The sequence below is a fragment of the Myotis lucifugus genome, unplaced genomic scaffold (genome assembly GCF_000147115.1).
Source record: "Myotis lucifugus unplaced genomic scaffold, Myoluc2.0 scaffold_285, whole genome shotgun sequence".
NCBI classification, from domain to species: domain Eukaryota; kingdom Metazoa; phylum Chordata; class Mammalia; order Chiroptera; family Vespertilionidae; genus Myotis; species Myotis lucifugus.
Genome location: NW_005871333.1, coordinates 221 through 25853, shown reverse-complemented (window position 1 = coordinate 25853; position 25633 = coordinate 221). Strand labels below are relative to the sequence as shown.

Here is a 25633-nt window from a genome sequence, read left to right as displayed (position 1 = left end):
TGCGGGAAAGAAAAGTCTTGGGCCTGGCCCCCCAGCACTTGAAGCTCTTTCCACTTTCGTCCTCTTCTGCTCAAGATGGTGGCCTCCCGCGCAATCGGTTGCCTCAGACGCTTTACAAATGCCTCCAGGACGCTCCACTGCTCAGGTGAGGCCTGGCTGAGGGCGCCCCGGACCCCCGGGTATAACGCCTGCGGAGACTAGGGCGGCCTCGGACCCGCGTCCCCCACTCGCTGCCCCCTCCCTGACCCCGCCCGGGGCCACAGCCCTGGGTTGGGGGGGGGGCAGGGAAGATGCTGCCCTGCGACCGGGTCTCCCGTGTCCTTGGGAAAGGACTGTCACTTCCTCTCATGACTCCGAGCCGAGTACGGGTTTCAGGCTCCGTAACCTCTAAGGTTCCCGAGTCCGGTGCACCGGCCTGGCACTTGCCGCGCGTCTCCCCGCCGCACGTCTGGGCTCACGCCCCTCTCACTCCTGTAACGGCGGCCTTGAACCTGCCCTACCGGACCCGGAGGTCCAGGACCGGGACACTCCGGTCGGTCACGCCTCTGTGCCTCCACGACAGCTGGCCCATAGCAAGAGCTACCCTAAAAGCTGCTTGGACAGAATTCACCAGCCTTTTTTATTTTTTATTTTTTACCATTTTTTAATAGGGAGCTCAGCCGTTGCCGTTCAATCATCCCAGTGTGTTGAATTTCAAGGGGAGGTTCTGCAACCGGCTATAAGAAACATTTTAAAAATAACGCCAACACGTGTATCTTATGGGATAAAATGTGATAGATACCCTGTTAGCTTTCATTCGCGTTGTCTTTCTCTCGCCAAGCTGGCAATGAAAAGGGTGGAAGTGGGTAATTGTGGAAATTCAAGCGTTTTCCTTCCATGTCAGATCTGTAAGCTGAAATGTGACTAACTTTTCTCATTGTGTGTTCTCCCACATCGGATGATTTCACGAGAGATTTCATTTGCATTGTGCCGTCCTCCCCAATCACAGGGGTAGAATGCTGATTTTAGACCGGTAGCTGGAGTTTCCCTTTACTTGAAGGGATTAATTTTGAATGATTGAACCTTTTTTTTCCTCTTCCTATTTTCTTATTTCAGCCACCGTTTTTAGTCTGCACAGGACAGCTGTGTGTGTACGTGTGTGTATGTGTGTGCACACGCCTGTGTGGGTGTGCGCCAATCACAATAACAAAATTGAAATATAAAGATTGGGGAAAGGGATTGAGAGAAAAGAACCACCCATTCTCATACTATTCACCACATAGCTGCTGTTAGTATTTGGCCATGTTACCTTACAGTTTTGTTTCCTGTTTTCCACATTTATTGCTTAACACTGTAGAAAAATTGAATGTATATTTTTTAACCTGCACTTGCATTGGTTTTAAGGTAGTACTTCTTATGGATTAGCAGTGGGTATAACACTTGAGTTGATATTCAAGTCATGTGTTTTCTAGTCACTACCTGTGTGACTGGCCAAATACCTTAATGTAATGGGTTTTATTTTCTTCAACTGTAAAATGAATGATTGAGACTATGGATTTACTTTGAAATGAGAAAGTATGACAGAGGAGTTTGGGTTTCATTCTGGCTCTGCCTTTTACGCTCTGATGACCTTGGGAGTAAAACAGAGAATAATCTCACCTTGTGAGCTTTAAAGGAGTTATTCTAGATGTAAAGCAGTTTTTTATGGAGTAAGTGCTCAGTAAATGTTAGCTATTAACTAACTTCTGCCCTGAGAAACTGTGATTCTATATAACTGAGAATTCTTAAAATAATTTTTACATCTTACATGTGTAATTAAAAGTTACAAGCTTAGTTTTTTTATATTTTAATATAGAAATATATACACATATAAATATTTGCATTATGTTTTCACAAGAAACTATGGCTCATCCTATATAATAAAAGCTTAATATGCAAATCAACCAAACAGGGGAACGACCGGTGGAACGACCAGTCACTATGATGTGCACTGACCACCAGGGGGCAGATGTTCAATGCAGGAGCTGCCCCCAGCCCGCAGGCCCCAGGCCAGCCAAGGCGGGTGCTAGCAGGGGCCCCCCTTCCCCCCACCCCCCTAGTTGCCCCGCAGTCACCCCACAGAGGGAAGCGACCGGTGGCAGCGGTGGCAGACAGGGCCAGCGATCGGGCAGTGCCAGCCCGGCCAAGGTGGGTCCCAGCCCCCCCCCCCCCCGCCCCCCCCCGTTGTCCTGTTGGTTGCCCCACAGATTGGCCCTGATTGCTGGCCAAGCTAGGAACCCTACCCATGCACAAATTTCATGCACCGGGCCTCTAGTTATTTGAAAAAATGTCTAGAAAGTGAATTTAAATTTACCTACACAATGGATTGCCATCTAGACTCAATAGAGTCCTTCATCCTACAAGTCTGTGCAAGTTGTAATGAGATTATGACATTTACTGGTAGGTGATTAAAATCTCTTGAAACTGATTTGTAATTCTAGGAGTTTTATTTTTTATTTTTTAAAAATATATATTTTTTATTGATTTCAGAGAGGAAGGGAGAAAGAGATCGAAACACCAATGATGAGAGAGAATCACTAATTGGCTGCCTCCTGCATGCCATGCTGGCAGCGCTAATTCTTGGAGTTTTAAACCATTCCTTCTCTACAAGTGCTATAATCCTATATAATAAAAGCCTAATATGTAAATCGACCAAACCTCGGAACGACCAGTTGGCGGGGGGTGGGGCTGGCGAGTGGGTGACACCAGGCCAGCCAAGTCGGGTGCCAGAGGGGTGATTGGGGGACAGGGCCAGCTGCTAGCAGAGGGAGGCCAGCCGGCGCTATCCCCTGATCAGCCTGCTAGTCGCCTCTTGCAGAAGGAGGCCAGACTGCAGCTTAGGCCTGCTCCCCATGGGGAGCGTCAGTCGGACATTGCCTGAGGGTTCCCAGACTGCAAGAGGGCGCAGGCCTGGCTGAGGGACAACCCCCCCCCCTCTAGTGCATGAATTTTTGTGCACCAGGCCTCTAGTTCTGAATATAACTATCTAATGAAAAATCACATCTGGACCAAAGTATCTTGTTTAATTTCCACACCTACCCTAAATCTAAATTCCTAATTGTAAATGGTCAAATAATTTCACAGGAAATGGATTGAAGGCAAATACTTTAGAAGATGGTGTATATTTAAATTTGACTCACATCCTTAGTTCTATCCCTTTTTTTTTCTCTCTTTCTTGACCCTCTCCCTTGACTATTGAGAAAACCTGTTGTTACAACCAGTGTAACATTTTCATATTGAAATTTGTGTTAGCATAATCCAACTTTCTCCACTGCTATAGTTTCAGATCTTGTAGGTATCTTTTTTGAGTTACATTATTAAAATGGTTAAAAAGTGGGACAAAGGTTTCTCTCTCTTTTGCTGGCTTAGTAGAATATAGGCTAAAGTTCACCCAGCAGCTCTGACATAAGCTCTGCTGATTAGGTAGTAGGTAAGGCTAGATTCCAAAAGCAAAGCTGCCTTATACTCCAACTTGATTTCGTTGACTGTGGTTTGGAATTCTTTTCCAGATTTTTTTTTAACATGTACTACTTTTTCTCAGCTTTTTGTCTGGGTTAATTTAAAGGAGGTTTTGTGTATATGCTTATAGGTGTGTGTGCAGCAAAGGTAGATTAGTGGGTAAGAGTTTAAAATGGTTTAATCTGTAAGCTAATGAGCACCACCTGTCTTATTTACATATTTGTTTCTTTTTTTGTTTCTTTTTTTTTTTTTGGTCTGTCTGTATTTATCCCTCCCACTGTGCGTTCCCAACCAGTTCGTTCCCCACTCTAATCCACTTTAGCCTATTTAGCTAGACCTGCCTATTCCTTGGCTCCCCTCCCACTGGAATTTGTACTTTATAGGCAAACTCCTTTTTATACCAGCCTAATTCTCACCTCTTATTTATCTCTACTAAGAATTAATTCTTCCTAGATATCCTTTCACCTGCTGCCATGAATGTAAACTCCACAAAGACAGGGATTTTTGACTCTTTTTACTCCAAGTGCCTAGAATGTGTGGCGTTTGGTAGGCCACAGTAAATTTTTTGCTGAATGAAAATGACTGTGAGCTGATGGTGGAAGAGATTACGGTTTAGTTGGGGAAGCACCTGCTACAGATGCAATGATTAGAGAACAAAACAATAGTTAATAAAGATAAAAAATTTTAGCAGAAAAGAGAAAGATCATTTGTAGATGGAATCTCAAAATAAGGCGTTGTGGAAAAGGTTGGAGCCATGATATAAATATAAAGAAATACAGATGATACAGATTTCAAATGATGGAAAAGCAAAGAAGGGAAGTGTATCATTAGTGTATCATTAGTGAAGCAGAAGCACAAGGAATTGAGGAGATAGCTGGCTTCTCTTAACACGCACTTTTATAATCATTACATCATTTTACTTCCATCTATAAGAACACTGAAATGCACTAAAAGAGTTGTTCATGGCCATTCTACTAGTAAATTATAAACCTGATGATTCAGCCCAAGTCTTTTGACTCCCTTTGTCTTTACACTAGCGGCTGACTTGGATTGCTTAAAGAAGAAATGCAAATGAAACCAGAGCTCACCCCATTGTGGTTCTGGTACCATTCCACACAGTTTTCTTTTCTTTTTCAATAATATATTGCTTTGCCTTCAAACCAGCAAGATCCTTGGCCACTATTTATGGTCCTCTCCTAACCCACTCCACCACCAGTGGGTTCACATCACTGGTTTGCTGTATGCTTCGGTTACCTTTTTTAAAAATGCAGCTGCTGAAGCTCGGCCCCTTTAAATTCTGATTCCATGATTCCAGGTTGTCTGTCACTCAGGAATTTGTGGGTATATTTGAGCCTCCCCACCTGATTCTAATACCTAACATAGTTCTGGAATCACTTTTCAATACTGCCAAGTGAATCCCACTTCGGCTGGATCTTTGAATAGTCTTACGTGTAATAGTTCACTCCAGAAGGGTCGCTACCTTCTGGTCTAATATAGACCATTCTTACTTGGAAACTGGGTATGGTTCTAAAGTTTGTTTCTAAACGATGTAGAGAATGTGTTATTTTTTAAACCCAGATAAAACTTTTTTCTAAGATTATCGGACAAAACTTGGAAGATGTTGGTAGGGAGAGGAGTAAGGAGTTAGAGGTGCATAGGAAATATGGTTGGTCATTAATATGAAAACAAGGGAAGAAAGAGCAGGGTGGTGTTATTTTTAATTGAAAGTTGTACCCTAGCTGGTTTGGCTCAGTGGACTGAGTGTAGGCCTGCAGACCAAAGAGTCCCGGGTTCGGAGATTCCAGTCAAGGGCACATACCTTGCTTGCAGGCTCCTCCCGGGCCCAGACCCTGGTCCGGGCATGTGCAGGAGGCAACCAATCAATGTGTTTCTCTCACATCGATATTTCTTTCTGTCTTTCCCGCTCTCTTCACTCTCTGTAAAAATCAGTGGAAAGATATTCTCAGGTGAGGATTAAAAAAAATAAATAAATTGGAAGTTATAATTAAGGGATGTTAACCCTGTGCTAGCCTCCAGAACAGCTTGGTTATAGCCTATAGCAAGGTGTTTGGATAAGAGCAGGGCAAAGGTGAGTGTTTAATGCTAGAAAGGAGGCAGGGTAATGCCCAGAATAACTTGGAATTTTTGCCTGGAATTCCCCAATGTTCCTTATTTCTATCCAGAGGCCAAATTGAAAGACCCTCTGTTGGGACTTCTGTTGTGATGGCTTTTGCTCAAAAGATCATCTCATCATCATGCTGGAGAGCCTCAAGTAGTGAAGTGGTTGGGAAGGAGGAAGAATAGCTGGTCTTTGTTATCCCCAGGGTAGGGGTATTCTTGGCGGAGTGCGCTATAGACTTATTCTGTGAGAAAGGCTGAAAATAACATGTGATGTGGACTCTTTTATTTATAACTAGAGGCCCAATGCACAAAAATTTGTGCAAGAGTAGACCTTCCTTCCCCCTGCTGCCGGCACCAGCTTCCCTCCGGCACCTGGGACCTGGGCTGCCGGCACCAGCTTCCCTCCTCCAGTCGCCGGCAGGCACCCGGGACTTGGGACCCAGGTTGGCTTCCCCTGGGCCACCCGCAGGCACCCGGGACCCCGGCTGGCTTCCCTCCAGCCCTGGCTTCGTCAGGAAGGATGTCCGGAATGACGTCCAGTCTAATGAGCATATTACCCTTTGATTATTATAGATATTCACTAGTGCCCCTTGATTTGATAACATTGGAAACTCCATCTCTCCATAGAAATGTAAGCAGATGTGGCTGAGGAACATGGCTGAGATATATTTGGAATACATTTGGAACTGACATTACAGATTGTTTTGTAGATAACTTATTTCTTAGTGTATGCATTTTCTATTGTTGCCATAACATATTTCCACAAACTTACAATACAAACACTAATTTGTGCTCTTACGGTTATGTCAGAAATGAGTCTCACTGGGCTAAAACCAATGGTGTTGGCAAGGCTGTTTCATTCTGGGTGCTGGAAGGAGAGTCTATTCTTTGCCTTTTCTAGAGGCTGCCTGCATTTCTCGACTTCTTCAAAACCAGCAAAATGGGACCACGTTCTTTTCATGCTGCCATCTCTCTGGTTCTCTTTGCCTCTCTCTTCCCTCTTGTGATTACATTGGGCCCAACTGGATAACCCAGGATAATCTTCTATGTTACGGTCAGCTCATTAGCAACCTTAATTCCATGTGCAGCCTTTATTCCCCTTTGCCATGTAACCTAACATATTCACAGTTACTAGGGACGTGGGCATTTTTGAGGAGCTATTCTTCCACCTCCCACATTTAGTATCCAGATAATCATATGACCTGGTAATTGAAAAAAAAAAAAAGATATGGTAGTGGTCACAATAATAGCCTAGAACACGTTGTTCTAATTTTGTTTTTTTGTTGTTATAAATTCCAGCTTTGTTATATATAACAAGTACTACAGAAATGCTGTTTTGTAAAATAATTAATTTTGAAAACCCTTTTTCTTATAGGTTATATTTCCCGCAACTTTACAGGGTCCTCTGCTTTGCTGGGTAAGTTTAATTTCTTGTTATCATGTTTACATCGCTTTTCAGATTTATTTTGCAATAAAACTGTTTACAAATAAATTTTTCTTCTCTTTTTAGCCAGAACCCATATTAACTATGGAATCAAAGAGGATGTGGCAGTTATTCGAATTAACTCACCCAATTCAAAGGTACCTCCTTTAACTTGCTGCAGTTTATTTCTACTAACTACATTCGTGAATCCAGTCTTGAATGGGAAAGAAATCCACCAATCTGGCAGTAATCTTATCATATAAATTTACACTTTTGATAGTTAAATTAGTTAGTTGGACAAGTTGCCCAAGGAATGGAGTTTTCTGAAGCAGAGGTCCTTATTCAAGAATTCCTTCTCATTGCCCTAGCTGGTTTGGCTCAGTGGCTAGAGCATCGGCCTGCGAACTGAAGGGTCCCGGGTTTGATTCCAGTCAAGGCACATGCCCAGGTTGCGGGCTCGATCCCCAGTAGGGGGCATGCAGGAGGCAGCCAATCAACGATTCTCATCATTGATGTTTCTCTCTCTGTACCTCTCTCTCTTCCTCTCTCTCTCCCCTTTCCTCTCTGAAATCAATAAAAATATATATTTTTTAAAAAAGAATTCCTTCTAGTTAACCCAGGTGTCAGATTACCATCAAGGATTAATAAAACTAGCCTTCTGTCATAGTGTAGAATGATGACTTATTAGATAAGGACCAAAATACAATCTTTGTTTATAAGAATCAAACTACCCATCTGGTTTCTTCATTACCTGCTTGACATTAGTTATTATCTATAAGTTAGCTGGGTTAAATGTGGTTGTTAAGCTTCCTGAGGGATGTGAATGACTTCGTGCTATTCACATATTGGAGGTCAAGTTCTGTTCAAAGTGGAGCTTTATTTGTTTTGGGCAACTTCAACAAAGCAGATAGCATTAATCCAGTCTTTTGCCAAGAGGAGCTTTATTGCAGGAGCTCATGGTTTTCCCCCCATCTAAAATTGGTGTAAAGGTTTTTTATTCAGAAATCTTGTTACCAGAAGCCCAGATGAAATAGGAAGACCTAGATGGAAGCAATGAACTATCACAAATTAAGGAAAACAGGAGATAGTTCCCATCTCTAGAGTAAATCTTGGCACTCACTGACCAGTGATTCAAACTTAAGATATTTTTTCAGAATTTTCTAAGTTGAACATTTTTCATGAGCACAAAAAATAACATATGGCTATTGTAGGACTTTTTTAAAATATATATTTTATTGATCTTTTTACAGAGAGGAAGGGAGAGGAGTAGAGAGTTAGAAACATTGATGAGAGAGAAACATCGATCAGCTGCCTCCTGCACACCCCCTGCTGGGTATGTGCCCGCAACCAAGGTACATGCCCTTGACTGGAATCGAACCTGGGACCCTTCAGTCCACAGGCCGATGCTCTATCCACTGAGCCAAACCGATCCAGCAAGCTATTGTAGGAAATTTTAAAACTACAGTAGGTCACCGAAACCGGTTTGGCTCAGTGGATAGAGCGTTGGCCTGCGGACTGAAAGGTCCCAGGTTTGATTCCGGTCAAGGGCATGTACCTGGGTTGCGGGCACATCCCCAGTAGGAGATGTGCAGGAGGCAGCTGATCGATGTTTCTCTCTCATCAATGTTTCTAGCTCTCTATGTCTCTCCCTTCCTCTCTGTAAGAAATCAATAAAATATATTAAAAAAAAAAAAACTACAGTAGGTCCTCGGGTTATGTCGGAGATCCATTCCTACGGTGCAACATAACGCAATTTTCGCCATAAGTTGGAACCCACCTACATAAGCACCTACGTCACTCACATGGAGCACATACACAGCAGTAATGAAGTGAAACAGTAAAAAGAAATTTAAAAGAAAGATAACAATTCCTGACCTTTACTTGTGGTAAATAAATAATAATAATAAAAAACATAAAGCACATATGTCGAAATGCCAGAACTTTTTTTTTTATAAATAAATGGAAGATGGCAACGTAACCACGAAATGACGTATGTCGAATCGGACGTAACCCAAGGACTGTCTGTATAAAGAAAATATAATTATTTATATTCCAAACCCAAAAATAACTACTTTAACATTTCATCCAGTTTCAACAGTGTTTATGAAATTAAGATCATACTATGTATCTAATTTTGATTCTTTTTTTCCTTAATGTTATATAAATTTTTTCCACGTCAGAAATGTTTGTACACTTATCAGCCAGGCTGAGTAGACCTATTTTTAAAGGATGGTATGCTTATAGCTGACTGAATAGAAAACTACAGGGTATTTGGTTTTTTTATAAGAAACCCTGCCTCCCTTTCTTGCTTCTAGCAGTATATTTCTGGTGGATAAACATATTTTCTACCATCAAAATAGCACCTGATAGTGACTTGCACATCTGGTTCTTCAAATTTACACCCTTGGATTTATATGTATTTCTCTTTGACAGGTAAATACACTGAATAAAGAACTACAATCAGAGTTCATGGAAGTAATGAATGAAATCTGGGCTAGTGATCAAGTCAAAAGTGCTGTCCTTATTTCATCAAAGCCAGGCTGCTTTATTGCAGGTGCTGATATCAAGTAAGTTTTATTAGAGTTGATTTAAAAAGAGGGGCTTGTTGCTTAAGCCATGTAAGACTAAAAATAGCCTTTTCTTAAAGCAGTTGAAAACACTTCAAATTCCTATCTCAGTAGAATAAAAATATTATAAAATTAAGCTAACAATAGATGCTGTTTAAAAGTTTGAAAATTATCATTTTAGCAAGCCCTTGGAGAAATGAGAAAGTTAATATATTACTAATTGGAATGCCAGTTGTACAGCCACTTTGGAGAGCAATTGGCAGCATTAGCAAAATTGAAAATGCATGTACCATAAAATCCAGTGATGCCTCTTCTAGGTATATATGCTAGACCAGGAGTGGGCAAACTTTTTGACTCGAGGGCCACAATGGGTTCTTAAACTGGACCGGAGGGCCGGAACAAAAGCATGGATGGAGTGTTTGTGTGAACTAATATAAATTCAAAGTAAACATCATTACATAAAAGGGTACGGTCTTTTTTTTTTTTAGTTTTATTCATTTCAAACGGGCTGGATCCGGCCCGCGGGCAGTAGTTTGCCCACGGCTGTGCTAGACAAATCCCACCCTTATGTTTAAGAACCCATGCACAAGGATGTTCAGTTCTGTATAGTTTAAAATAGAATTTGAAACAAGCTAAATGTCAGTCATTTGGGAAATGGATAATTAAAATGTGAAATATTCACATGATAAAATACTACAAAACAGTTCAAAGGAATTAACTAGATCCACAACATAATATTAGAGCTCAAAAACATAATGTGAAGTTAGAAATAAAAGGCAATTTATTGAATGTTTCCTACAGTATATAGTTTATGTAAAGGTTTTTAAACCATACACGAAATATTCTTTATATTTTTTGTGGACACAGATAAGTAGTTGCTCTGGAAGGATACAATACAAACATGAAAATGGTTGTTTCAGGGTGAATGAAGTGGCTGGTAGGACTTGAGGTTGTCAAAGGGAACTTTATTGATGCAACTAAAACTTTCTTTTTTTAAGTGGTAGATTGTATACCTGTAAAACTTGTTTACAATTCTTTAAGACATATACAGTATAAGCAGAAGAAATTATATCTTAGTGTTAGTTTAATGGGTTAAAATGTGAACAGTTGCCGAAACCGGTTTGGCTCAGTGGATAGAGCGTCGGCCTGCGGACTGAAAGGTCCCAGGTTCAATTCCGGTCAAGGGCATGTACCTGGGTTGCGGGCACATCCCCAATAGATGTGCAGGAGGCGGCTAATCGATGTTTCTCTCTCATCGATGTTTCTAACTCTCTATCTCTCTCCCTTCCTCTCTGTAAAAAATCAATAAAAGAAATATATATTTTAAAAAAATGTGAACAGTTAATTCTGTCAAAATAGGGGTATTTATTATTCTTTGTGCTTTGGGCAATGTTGGCCAATATTATAGGCTTAATAATTTGCACTTAAGGTGTTTGTATATTTTTAAACCTTGCTGTAACATTGTGTATCCATTTTTGTTTGTGTAACTAAAAATTTATAAATATTCTGTTTAATGTTTATTTTTTAGGAAAAGATTGAGTGCTTTGTTTCCTAGTTCAGTTATTTGAGACTAGTGAGACACTACTATACCTGGCAGTAGCTAGCTACATCCATAAGAAAATACTTTTGGCTTCCATAAGGCTAGTTGAGCAATTCCCAGCATATAAAATGACAGAAAAATAGTTGTCTTTGGTCAGAAGTACAGAATTCACAACTTAAATGTGATCAGAAACAAAGTAAGTAGGAAATAAAACAAACTAAAATTAAAGGGCATGGTTTACATTATTGCAGCAGACCTTTTTTGATCGTTAGGGGATCTATTTAAGATTTTAGATCCCTCTAAACAACTTGAAAGCTTTTTTTCCCCTGCCATTTTGATTGCTGTTTAATCTGAAAGCTACCTCATAGTGGAAATATTTACTAGAAGATGATTTTTCTCATGTTCAGAGCCTTTTAATCTAATGATTAGTTATTGAAGCGAAAATAAATTGTGCCACATGTTTTGTTTCATGTTCTCTGGATCCAGAAACTTAACACTCTTTAGAGAGACGATGTCACTGATATTAGTGCTACCTGAGGCAGATCCATACTTAAACTTGTGAGTATTTAAAGATTCACCACCACACATTGATATATGATAGGATTGAGGATACAGTAGATGAAGTATTTAACAAAGTGGGCTACAGTTTCATCTTTGATTTTTTTCTGTTCTCGGCTTTCATGTTTACTGCAGCATGATAGCCGCTTGCAAGACCCCTCAAGAGGTAACACGGCTTTCACAAGAAGGACAGAAAATGTTTGAGAAACTTGAGAAGTCTAATAAGCCTGTTGTGGCTGCCATCAGTGGATCCTGCTTAGGAGGAGGACTTGAGGTATGGGTTTATTACAGAGTCACTGTTTAGCCCAGTGTTAGGACTCGTCCACTGTAAACTTTTATAGGCTAGTTTTGCCTGGGAAAGTTCTCAGAAAATCAGCTTTCTTTTTAGTTATCAAACTTCTGGATCTGTTTTAATCCTTAATCTCATGGCACAGAGCATGTGAACCAAGTGTGATGTTTTCATTTATAAATTGAGAAGATTTCAGCTAGATCTCTTAGATGCCTTTCAATTCTAAAAACCTGGTTAAAGTTTGCAGGGCAAAGATTCAGAAGTGTAATGCATGCTCATGAGCTAAAGTCTAGTTGAGATACACAAAGCATAATACATGCTTAAGTGCTTTGTGAGTAGTAAAGGTAGTAAATTCTAAAAGATTTGAGAGAAGAGATGCTTATTAGACTAGAGCGTGTAGGAAAGAAAGGGAAAAGAAAATATTTATCGAGCATTTCTCACATGCTGGCTTCTATGCTAGCCACTCTCACAACAAATTAATTAAGGAAAGCTGTGCTTGGTCCTAAAAGATAGGCAGAATTTGATTAACCAGAACGGGGGGGGTGTGGGGGGCATTCCACATATGGTGAGGTGTGAGCAAAGACAAGGGATAAGAGAAGCCTAGGAGGACATCACAGGTAGAACTGCTTGATTGAAAAGGAAGTCTGTAGGGTAACGGGCTTCTTAAGCTGGGCTGCGTGTACAGTTGCGTGTGCATTTTTCTATGGAGAGCTCCCATAGCTTTCAGCAGATTTTTAAGGAACTCTTCAGCCCAAAAAGAAGTTATTAAATTAGGGGAAAGTATGAAATAAGGCTGGAAGGGTAAATTGTAGAAAGCATTAAATGCCAGCCTAAGAAATTACAGTTTATTCTGTGGGCACATTCCTGGTCTAAAGAAGTAATCTTTGGACCCTCACAGATCCTAAGCTGTTATAAGATTACATTTTCTAACATTCCAATTTTCTTTTCATTTGTTCGAAGCTTGCCATTTCATGCCAATACAGAATAGCAACAAAAGATAAAAAGACAGTATTAGGTGTCCCTGAAGTCTTGCTGGGGATCTTACCAGGAGCAGGAGGCACACAAAGGCTACCCCAAATGGTGAGTTTAAGACCCCCTTCCTCCCACTGTGAACTTCAGAACCTTGGTGCTTATGTGCCCCTTTGGTAATACAAAAGGCATAGTATTGGGTATTCATTGTAGGATTTAGAAATAAAATAAAATACGAATATTTAGGATCAATAGCAGATTTTTCCTGGTATTTTTTTTCCAATTTATTTTTTAATTTATTTTTTCAGTTTCTTGGATTAAAATTATTAATCAAGGTTCTTTGTTAGTCCCTGAGGAAGGATAAACATAAATAAGATACATGTCTTGCCTCTTTGAAGCTTATAATATAATCAGCTCCTTCTCTGCACAATAACATCTTAACAGTTTTGCAAATCCATGATAAATATATTTCATGATAAAGGCAGACCTTTCCCCTGATTTGGATGATCTCATTGTTGTATTGTATAGAACCAAAAGAGGCCGATTGAAGAAGTTACCTAATACACTAATGTGTATTAATATGTAAAATATAAGATAAAATATAACTGATTGATAAATAGCAGTGGTTAGCCTTTCCTCACTTTAGTATTTATTTTGCTCAGTTGAAGGATTTGTAAACTGTAATTGTCACTCTGATATTTTTTCCCCTATGTTCTGATCCTTACTTGCATGTTAGGTGGGTATACCCGCTGCTTTTGACATGATGCTGACTGGTAGAAACATTCGTGCGGACAGAGCAAAGAAAATGGGATTGGTTGACCAATTGGTGGAACCGCTGGGTACGTGTTAGCATGCCTCAGAGTTGGGCCTTATGAAATTATTTATTTCCTTAAAGAGTTATATCTTGCATATTGGTTAGAGTGGAACTCATACTCTTAAGGAATGAGTCATCATTTTGAAGAGGGAAGTTTTCTAAAAATTATAATACTGCCCAGCCAGCATAGCTCTGCGGTTGAGTGTTGACCTATGAACCAGAAGATCATGGTTTGATCCCGGTCAGGGCACATGTCTGGGTTGCAGACTCGATTCCCAGTAAAGGGGTGTGCAAGAGGCAGCCGATCAATGATCCTCTCTCATCACTGATGTTTCTATCTCTCCTTCTCCCTTCTTCTCTGAAATTAATAAAAAATATACTTAAAGTAATAATAATAAATAAACAAACAAACAGATATCCTCCTGTTGTGGATTTCTAGTTTAATTTTGTTGTGGTCAGAGTACAATTAGTCTTTATTTGCAGTTTCCCCATCTGTGAGTGCATAGTTCATGATTCCTCCACCCACCAGTCTCTGATCTGACGTGGAAAGCTGTGCTGAAAGTGGGTGCTAGAGCCTTTGGCTTTGGCATGCCTAGGTTTTTGCCTACCTGGGACTCATCTAAAGCTGATTTGCATTCCAATCTCTTGTGTTTGTTTTTGCAGGACCAGGATTAAAACCTCCAGAGGAACGGACAATTGAATACCTAGAAGAAATTGCAGTTACTTTTGCCAAAGGACTAGCTGATAAGAAAATATCTTCAAAGAGAAGCAAAGGATTGATGGAAAGTGAGTGTTGTTATTAAAGAATAAAGGCAAAGCTTCTTTCCAGGGAGTTTAATTTTATTTGCTGTAAATTTTAAGTGAGGATAGGGTAAATGCATTATTTTCTGGAAGCATAAAGTTAACCTTAAGGGATATAACAACTCTGCTCTAGGGTCAAGTTCTGAACCTTATACTCGTAAGTTAAAACTATTTTTTTTAACTTTTTATTTTGGAACATTTTAAACATTAATACAAAAGAATTCTGTAACAGTGTATATTATACTATTACAACGCCCAGCTGAAGCACTTATCACATGATGAAGCTATGTTTGAAGCTGTGCTTAGGTTGAAATGTAGATTTTGTATATCAGAGTAAAGAGCAGTTCTTTCAGAACTATTGAATTTTTATGGAGTTTACAGAACAAACTAACAAGAAATGCTTATTGCCAATAAGTATTTAAAAGCTTTTTACCTTGCAGGATTGACATCGTACGCCATGGGTATTCCATTTGTCAGGCAACAGGTTTACAAAAAGGTGGAAGAACAAGTACGAAAGCAGACCAAAGGCCTCTATCCTGCACCTCTGAAAATAATTGACGTGAGTCTTTTCCCCTCTCAGATTTCTTATATTTTCCTCCTTTGTATAGCACAATACTCTTTAATAGCACAATACTCTTTATTGCCATTCTGGACTATATATGCCAGTACAGAAGTTCTTAATTCTGCCATTAAAGTACTTACCAAAAATAAGGATTCATATAAATTGGTATATTTGGGGATAATTAGTGCCAGGCATATTTATTAGTTGATGAGTTTAACACTGTCAATTATAAACCAGGATGGAACCTATGTCATATCAATATATCAAGGCCAGTAAAATATTGAGCTTGTATAAAGAGTTGAAACAAAACTGATGGCTATATTCTATCCTTAGTCAAAACCATTGTTCGTACCTACAGTGTCTCACTGACTTTCCCGTTGCCATAATTATACAAGAGATGTAATGATATAGGAAAGTTCCAAAAAGAACAAAGAATAGGTGAAATGATCAGAGGGTTAAAGAAACTTCTATCTAAAGATAGACTTTAAAACAGAACTCTCCGATCTGGAAAGTCTGAGATTAAGAGAGCGTATAATTAAAGACCTCAGAATTGGAGAATGGATTAGCCAACAGATATATTTTGGGCAGAAGACACCAAAGAACATAAAATATGAAACATAATCCCCTACCTCCATTCATCTCACAGTCGGGGCTGGGGAGATTAGACATATATATGTGGTAAGGCAGATAACAGTGTGAGGGACATTACAAAGCAGCATAGGATTATTGCCAGATACATGGGATGGAGGAAAATTGCTGAGTGCTCAGAGGAGGGAATAATCACTGTGAACCAAAGAGGTCAGGAAGAGCAGGATTTGACCTGAGCCCTGAGAAATGGGTAGAGAGTAGGTGAAAGGAAAGTGGGGCCAGGTCAGGTGGGCATTTTGAGCAAAGTTTCAGAAGGTGGGAAGCACCAGGCTCTTCAACGAACTTTATTGAGATTAGGTGTTGTAGGAGGACAGTGAGATGTCTGCAGAAAGGCAGATCAAAGCTAGATTGCAGAAGGTTGGTCAATAATGAGTTAAGAAATTTGTTCTGGCCCTGGCTGGTTGCTCAGTGGTTAGAGTGTCAGCCTGCACGCTGGAGGCCCATGGGTTCGATTCCTGGTTAATGGCACATACCTGGGTTATGGGTTCGCTCCAATCTAGTCTTTAAAAACTAACAACGCTAGCCCTGGCCAGTTTGGCTCAATTGGTTGGGTGTCATCCTGGTCACTGAAAGGTTGCCCGTTCAATTCCTGGTTGGGGCACATGCCCGGTTATGGGCTTAGTCCCTGGTAGGGGTTGTGCAGGAGGCAGCTGATAGATGTTTTGGTCTCACATCAATGTTTCTCTCTCTCTGTTACTCTCCCTTAAAAATCAAATAAACTTTTCTTTAAAATAAGTAAAGAAAGAAGCTAAAAATAAAAATTAACAACACTAGGCTGGCTTGGCTCAGTGGTTGAGCGTCGACCTGTGAACCAGGAGGTCACAGTTCGATTCCCCGTCAGGGCACATGCCTGAGTTGCTGGTGCAGTCCCCAGTGAGGGGTGTGCAGGAGGCAGCCGATCAATGATTCTCTCTCATCCTTAATGTTTCTATCTCTCTCCCTCTCCCTTTCTCTCTGAAATCAATTTGAAATATTTATATATGTGTGTGTGTGTCTGTGTGTGTGTGTGTGTGTGTGTGTTTAAACAAAAACTAAAAAACTAACACTAGTAATTTTATTCAGCCTTCTCTGAATAAATCCACTCCAACAGTGAACAAGTATTTTGTATGTTTTTTAGGTGGTCAAGACTGGACTTGAGGAAGGAAAAGAAGCTGGCTATCTTTCTGAATCTCAGGTAAAGTTTTTTCTTGTGATTTTTGCTTATTAGATATAAGAAAACCAAAGATCTGAGAATGTACAAAACTAAAAAAAGAAAAATATTCAAAGCCTAGTAAAACATTTCCTCCAGTGGTTACCATTTTTTCTGATTAATCTCAGTAGGCAAGTAGATGCAAGAAAACCTGGTGGTCCCCAACTATTTGAACTTGCTCTCAATAACAAAGGTATAACAAGGAAGAGCAGGGGCAGAGTTACAATTCTTTCGAATGAATAGTTTGGACATTTTGTGCTGAAGTCGGTCTGATTGTATTGTGATAAAATGATACATTGATAGAAAAGTATAGTCCTTACTTGTTAGGGCCTAGCGATAAAACTTTGAATTAGAAAATGAAAGGAAATGTTTTTTTGCACCCACTAAGAAAAAAAAAGAGAAAGAAAAAAATAAATTAATTTTTAAAAAAATAAATGAAAGAAGAGAAGGGATACAGGAACCAGCCTCACTCCTTTTACTTTCTGAGTTGGTGATACGGCAAATTTCAGTGGTTTGGGTTGTTTGTAAGTTCTAAGCAATCATTGAAGAATGATTGCTCTTTGGTAATAGGACAAAAGGTATGGGAAGAGCTTAGGAAAAGTTCCAGAGAAAACATGTCTGTACTTACTGCTTACTGCAGTGCACTTCTGATTTATTCTCTTCCATCAGTAAAATGGAAGCATATTTTATGCATCAATAATTGTTCACCCTGCATGTGTAGTACTAGGTATTTCCTGTCTATTCTACTTAGCACTACCCACTAAATTCATGAACACTGATGGATTTCTACCCACACTTTGAAAATCACTGGTTTATTGAATCACTGCTAAATCAAGATTAGTAAAGCATTGATTCTGTAGAACAGTGTTTCATGTTTTATGAGGACATGATAGCAACTTTATTAGAGGGATTCCTTCTTTGGAATACTATTTGGAACCTTGTAATTATAACAATAAATTCTAGTGATATTGGTGATGACAATAGCTAACATTGAGACCCTAGTCATTTTACTAGTGTTCTCATTTAATCCCCACAATACTGTTAAAAGAGGCATTGTTTTCCCATTTTAAGGATGAAGAAAGCTTCACAACTGAGAAATGGCAGAGCCAGGATTCAAACCCAGTTCTGTCAAACCAGACTCTAAAGCTCATGCTCCTCACCACTAAGCTGAGACTTGTTCTCCATAAGTGGTGATATACTTTTCAAAGTGGTAGGTCCCGTGTGGGCCACCTGCTACAGTGGCAAGAGAACGGGAGTTGAAAGTCATACTGCTTGGGTTCAGGTTCCATTTCTGCCGCTCTGAGACAGTGTGACTTTGAACAAGGTCATTTAATTTTTCTGGGCCTCCTCTTCCCTATCTTTAAACCGAGAGGGTTGCTTGAGATGATCATGAAGATCCATTTTGGCTCTGACACACTAATGCCATGAAAAAGGCTACCAGGACTCTAATGTAGAGAATGAGCTCAGTTATACCCAACACCTTTGAAAGCAGTAGTCGGAAAGTGCTGCAGATGAGAAGAGTAAAGAGAAGACACGTCCGTAGGAGACAGATGCCAGCACAGGCACCGCTGAGACCCCGAGGACCTGTGGCTTTGCTTGTGTTACCTCTGTTCCCCAGAGAAACCAAACGGAAGGGATCCATATCACCGAGACTGTGAAGTTCTACTTTTCCTTGTTCTTTTGTACATTTCAGAAATTTGGAGAGCTTGCGATGACCAGAGAATCAAAGGCCTTGATAGGGCTGTACCATGGTCAGGTCCTGTGCAAGAAGAATAAATTTGGAACGCCACAGAAGGAGGTCAAGTAAGTTAAACTCCCCAGGAAGCCCTGTGGACTTCCCCACGTGCTAAGCTTGTAGATGTCTTTGAAGAAGATCTACCCAGCTAGATTTATGTCTTCAATCTTGCCATAAACTACCTCTGTCCTGGGCACATTAGATCCCTATTCCTACCAAGAACTTTTTGGCTTTCTTTTCAGTGATCTCGGCATGATTGAAGATCAATATGATTCGATCTTCTTGGGTAGTCCAATTCTTATAAACCTAAAGGATTTTTTAATTTAACTTTGAAAATCAGTCATTTATTAAAGGTGTATTTTTATAAATAATTATTTGAAATACCTTATGATTATGTCTGCTTTAGTTGGTTTATTGGATGATAACTTGGGCATTCTCCTGCTTTTACGTAAATGATGAAAAGTTGTTTACTAGAAGTCATTTTATCCTTGCCTTTCAGGAACCTCGCTGTTCTTGGTGCAGGGCTGATGGGAGCTGGCATTGCCCAAGTCTCTGTGGATAAGGGCCTAAAGACTATACTTAAAGATGCTACGCTAACTGGGCTGAGCCGAGGACAGCAACAAGTGTTCAAAGGGTAAGCCTGCTTCTTGCCATTGCCAGAAGTTAGAATGGTTTTAGTGGTTTTTTGCCATCATTGATTCCTTTTTGCTGAACATGATGAGTACTAGATGCTCCATAGTTGAGCTATGTTTCCTTTGATCTTGTTGTTGTTAATCCTCACCCGAGGATATTTTTCCATTGATTTTTAGAGAGTGGAAGGGCGGGGGAGAGACACACAGAGAGAAACATCGATGTGAGAGATGAATAAATTTGGAACACATTGATTGGTTGCCTCCTGCAGGGATCAAGCCTGCAACCGAGGTACGTGCCCTTGACTGGAATTGAGCCTGTGACCCTTCAGTCCAACTGTGGAGGCTCTATGCACTGAGCCAAACCGGCTAGGGCTGATTTTTTGAAATGCTAATTCCTTCCTTTACTTCATGTTGTCACAGATATTATAAACCATTAGTATTATCAGACTCTGTAGTCTTTGAGTGCAGAAGAAAAATCTTTATCTATTAGATATTTTTAAATGACATTTATTTTGTACTTTGGTATCAGACTGAAAATTGTGAATTTGATAGTTTTCATGTAATAGCTTATTGTTATGGACTGTCTTTGTGGAGAGAACTGAGGTTAGGAATGAGGAAATGCGAGTAACTGCACGTTGAAGGTAGCACTGGGACCAGAACTCTTGAGCCTTGTTGACTGGCGTGACTGTGGAGAAGCAGTTGATTGATTTGGTTCCGCAGTGTCTCAGGCTTTATAAGACTGTCTCCATCTTACCTCTGAATTAATAAAGAGTAAATATTATTCTCCTCTGCTCACCTAACCCTCTCCCCACACACACTTGCTGCCTGTTTTGCAGAGGGGAATAGTGAAGCAGCAGCTTCTCCAGATGGGAATTGGTTTCAGCTCAGTTCTCTGCTCCACTGCAATGGACAGGCTGGCTGCACTTAGAATACCTGCATGTGACTGTTAGCTGAGTGAGCATTTTTTTGTTTCTCAAGTGGATTAGGTAGCTTAAAGCATGTTTTTACCCCTTTTCTGCAGAGAAGCTCATCTATTGCTACCAGGGACCTGGCAGATTTAATCATTTTGGCAGATTATTTTAAAATAACAAGGAGTTGGAGCAAAAGAAAGTATGTGTGCTAGACATCAGCATCGCTCTTAGACTAGCCTGCAAGCGCCCCACGGCATTTCATAGTCACCTAGTGAGAAACTGCTACTCTAGAACAGCTTCCTCCCTGGATCTCTTTTGGGTCCAGGTGTCCTGGTTTCCCTTTGCCTTAGAAACACCAGGCTCCGGTGAATGCCCCTCACCAGACTGCTGACTTGGGACCTACATGGATCCTGTCCTCCCTCAGAAATAGTTTCATTAGGCATTGGCATTAGAGCAACTGATTATATCTTGAACTCTGACAAGTTGTATTGTTTGCTGACATGGTTGTCAGAAACCAGGAGGTTTGAACCCATACTTTTAAGACTTGCATACTTCTTTGAACTTATCTTGTGGCTTTAATTTTTCTTTTTGGTTAAGGAAATTAGTGAAGGGGCTTTAGCTTCATTCTTCATTCAAAGGAAAACTCTAGGTCATTTATTTTGAAAATATGGTCAGATAAAAACCTAAGAGAGCCTGTTTTCCTTGGCAATCTATAATAATGAAAGTATAATATGATAATTAGACTAGACAGCCAAACGACCTTCCAGACGACCTTCCCAACAAAGATGGGGCTGCGAGGGCCTCGCTCCTTGCACGAATTTCGTGCATCAGGCCTCTAGTAAAAAATAATCAGATAAATGTTTGAGTAGTAGAAATCCTTTTAGCTCTCAGTGGGAAAGAAGAAACTTTGAGTTAATATTTTATGTGATCAATACAATATGCTACTAGGTATTGACTGGAAAGTTGGTTAAGAATATAAGAAATAATTCTTGGTCTCTGTCCTCTAGAAAATTATAAATACAGAATAACCAAATGATTTTTAAGCAAGTATAAATCCATATGGTCTAGGACATGGGTTGGCTGAGAGCTGCTCTTAGTTTTGCCATTCTAGTATTTGTGTTTACTCCTCATGGCAAAACTGTTTTATGAATGATACAGTTTATGTAAATTGGGCTCTGAAAGGCATCTTGTAAGAGAAAGAATGTGGACTTGGGGGTTACCTGTCTGAAACCTTGTGCCCTAGGTACCCTGGTACCTAGCTCTTTGACCACAAGTTGCTCTGAGTCTTTTTGAGCAAGTCAGCTCCCTCAAAATGGGAATAAGACCTCACAGAGTTGGTGGAAAACATAATATACTCTCTGGCCCATGGACAGTCAATAAATGTTAGTTTCCTACTCTTCCCTTTTGACTAGAAATTTTTTTTTCTAGACTGAACGATAAAGTGAAGAAGAAAACTCTAACATCATTTGAAAGAGACTTCATTTTCAACAACTTGACTGGGCAGCTTGATTACCAGGGTTTTGAAAAGGCCGACATGGTGATTGAAGCTGTTTTTGAGGACATTAATCTTAAGCACAAAGTACTGAAGGAAGTAGAAGCGGTAAGTAAGGGGCCTGAGTACTTGAATCCTAGTATAGTGAGTGGAGGACACAGATACGGGGTTTAAGGAACTACAGGAAACTCATTGTTCTTTTTATGAAGAGCCCAAGCCTAAGTTTTTATGTGCGCTCATGCACGCTGTATGTTGTAAATGTCAAATCTAAGTCCTATGGAGGAAAATCAAGTAGCTTATTATCCTAAGCACAGGTTTTGTTAGCCGTATATGGGAGTTCAGTCACCCAAGCATACAAATAACCTCATGGAGTAGAGGCAGGTTTCTCGCCATTTTGGGTTGACCGTAAGCCGTAACAGAAGTTCTTCAGGTCTAGACAGCAAAGGAAATAGGGAGAAACAATTTCAACAGGCAGGATTCAAATGCCTGCTTTGTGGAAATACTGCTTTTTTAAATATTGATTTCAGAGAGGAAGAGAGAGGGAGAGAGAAATAGAAACATCAATGATGAGAGAGAAGCATTGATCGGTTGCCTCCTGCATGCCCCACACAGGGGATCGAGCTCGAAACCTGGGCATGTGCCCTGACCAGGAATTGAACCGTGACCTCCTGGTTCATAGGTCAACGCTCAACCACTGAGTCATGCCAGCATTTATCCCAAATGCTCTTTGTCACAGTTCTTGAGTTGGGATGACAGAAACAAAACAAGTACTTGTAATATAAAGAAAGAGCCCAGAAAAGAAGAAATGGCAGTAATCCAGGCATGAGATAGAGGTGATGCGTAGACTAACCTACCGTTAGACAAACAGAACGTGGGCTAATAAATGATATAAATAAAATGGTGCTGACTTGACAACACTCTAGGTGTTTTGAGTAGTGAGCATTACTCTTAGATGACTGTCTAAACCCACTCCTTTGACATTCTTCACAATCCTTCTCTCCAAACTTCTCACTGTCTTGGTTGTCCCCTTTAGTATCTTCATCATGTCTCAGTGCTCTGTTGCCATATGACAAACCACGTGAAAACAATTCACAGTTCTGCAGTTTGGATAGGGCTTCCTAGAGGCGGCTGGTCCTTAACCATGTGGTTTCACTCAGCGTCACTCATGACTGCGTTCAGGGGAAAGCTTGGTTGGAGCGCCTCCCAGTGGCCTCCCTCTGCTGGTGGCCTCCCGTACTTAGTCGTTCAGCCAGAACTTCTCTACAGCACGGCTGCTGGCTTCCAAGAGAGCAAATGCAGGAGCTACTGGGCTTAAGGCTAGGCCTGGAACTGGCAGTCACTGCTGCTGCATTCCATTGGTCAAAGCAAGTCACAGGCCAGCTCAGATTCAGGGGAGGGAAATAGACTCCTCCTGGGTGGGAGGACCAGCGGGCATGTACAAGAGGGGAGGAGCTCTTGCCAGCCATCTTTGGTGACATTGGTTTGTTCTTCATAAAGAATTTTGCCACCAGCGTTAGACACTGTACCACCGTATTGTAAGTGGAGACTGCGGTAGCTTTCTTACAGTCATGCTCTGCTGTCAACTCACATTATACTTTTGATGAACTAAAATCCTGGGATCTTTATCAGGGGATCACTGCCAATTCAGGTCTTGTTCATCAGGTGCCCGTTTAGTTCTTTTTTTCCCTTTTTAAAAAATCTTAATGCAATACTTTTTCCCCATTATAATTTATCTTGTTTTACACTCAGCTTTCAGTGTGTTGAATATATCTTGAACCTCAATTTTCATCTTTGATGTTGGGCTTCTGCCTGTCCCAGATTTGCACAAATGCCACAGGTGTGCTTTCCATGTTTTCATCCAGGCATCTGAATACAAACATGAGCCGAAACCGGTTTGGCTCAGTGGATAGAGCGTCGGCCTGCGGACTGAAAGGTCCCAGGTTCGATTCCGGTCAAGGGCATGTACCTGGGTTGTGGGCACATCCCCAGTAGGAGGTGTGCAGGAGGCAGCTGATCGATGTTTCTAACTCTCTATCTCTCTCCCTTCCTCTCTGTAAAAAATCAATAAAATATATTTAAAAAAAAAAAAAAAAAGAATACAAACATGAATAATTTGGGATCATGGACAGAATGCTGAGAAGGGTCTACATTATAGACTATTCTGCAGGTTGATAAAGCTGATAGTTAATAGTATTCATGTACTGTAGATATAATTATAGTGGTGTATCGCTTTTTAGTAGCACAGAGTATAAAATGAGGTAGGCATGCACTTTATGGCTTATTCTTATAAAGGTGAAGGGTGGGAGTGTCATAAGCTTTCAGACTTGAGTGCAGATCCAAACAAGAAGAGGACTGACACCCATGCTTGATATTGAAATGACTGAATTTTGATTCAAGGTCACCTTTCTTCAGTGTTTATCTGAAGTGTCTTATTTACGTAACTGTTGGGGTGTAGTCTCCAGGTTAGGATTAGGTGACCTTAGGATGGGCCGTAACTGGAAGGCTGAATGGAAAAGAGAACAAGGCCAACACATTCCTCAGCACATGCCCTAGGAAGTCGTAACTGTCAGGCAGTGTGTCTGCAGTCCGCGCAGTTCTGGGTGAGAGGATGGGCTGGGCGCGAGTGTCACTCATTACTTGACTTTGGACTCCAGTCACCTCCCAGGCCCACGTGACACATTCTTCAATGCTTTTCCCCTGCAGGTGATTCCAGCTCATTGTGTTTTTGCCAGTAACACATCGGCTCTCCCAATCAATGAAATTGCTTCTGTCAGCAAAAGACCTGAGAAGGTAAATTTTGAAGAGAAAAACCCTGAAATGTCTTACAGCCTCAGACTCATTGAGAAGGGACTGGGGTGGAGCTGACAACGTATTCCCCAAAACTGGGCACAAAAAAGCTAGTACCATGACCAGTGTGTGATGCAGGAACAAGTGAAGTACAACTAAAAATGCTTCTATAGGTGATTTGCATCCTCATGGGTATAATTATTCAGGTTCAGACTATGAAACCCACCTTTATTACAATTAGGTATTGAAAGATAGGCCCAAGAAGGGATCCTCCAAAATATCACTTCATCTACATAGCAGACTCTGGTGACCGACTGTCCAGAACAGGTTTGGTTCCAGTTCCAGACTCAGGAATGAGGATCAGGTGTGTGGTAGGATGTCTCTATCTGTGGGGGTTACTTAGACCTTTGACCCAGGACATGAAATGGGTGGGTGTGGAAGGACTTTCAGCGATTTGAAATGAGGACCACAGGTTGATCTTTGGGCTTCTGCTATCCACCAGAGTAAAATCAAGGGAAAGTGAAAACACTCAAGGATAAATGAAACACCTCACCTCTTAGGAGGACCCAGTTGGCCTCATCCAACCAGAACCAGCCAAAGGTAGGCAGGAAGTGGAAAAGACTTGAAGGATTTGAAAGATTAACACATTATCCATGTACTAAAAACACAAAAGCCTCTTTATTCCTGTTCTAATAGTTTGCTAATTTCCTAGCACACAGCAGATTAGGGCCGGATAGAGGCAGGCTCAGTGATGGCAGGAAAAGGTCACAGGGAGAAGTGGCAGCTGATAGTGTGACACTAAGGGAAGACACAACACAGTGTAAAGGCAGATGGACAGTCTGGCATTGTCACCACACGCAGAGCACCTCCGCAGCATTTAAAGTCAGCAGAGGAGCCCTCTTGTTCCTTTGCTGCCACCTCTCGTTCTCCCCAGCGGAGAGGAGCAAGCATCGCGCTTTGCAGTCCGGCCTGCAGGATCTCAGATAATTCTCATCACCTAATGTCATTCGTATGCAAGTAAGGCCAAAGGGACCAACCATCTCAGTTTGCCCAGAACTGACGGCGTCCTGTCTGTCCCTTCTCCCCCCACAAAAAGTAGACCCTCTCACCTAAACCGT

At 40.8% G+C, this 25633-nt stretch overlaps 1 protein-coding gene across 1 annotated transcript; it reads left to right on the top strand.

Moving 5' to 3' along the window:
* Positions 1-12: 12 nt before the first annotated feature.
* On the top strand, positions 13-25053 carry LOC102423317 (trifunctional enzyme subunit alpha, mitochondrial-like). Its single transcript, XM_023763440.1, has 15 exons — positions 13-145; positions 6974-7015; positions 7109-7179; positions 9455-9588; positions 11822-11960; positions 12936-13055; positions 13681-13783; positions 14422-14544; positions 15000-15118; positions 16887-16943; positions 18652-18761; positions 19193-19327; positions 21665-21836; positions 24432-24518; positions 25018-25053. The coding sequence occupies exons 1-15, from the start codon at positions 76-78 to the stop codon at positions 25036-25038; spliced, it is 1503 nt and encodes a 500-aa protein (XP_023619208.1). The 5' UTR covers positions 13-75; the 3' UTR covers positions 25039-25053.
* The last annotated feature ends 580 nt before the right edge of the window (positions 25054-25633 follow it).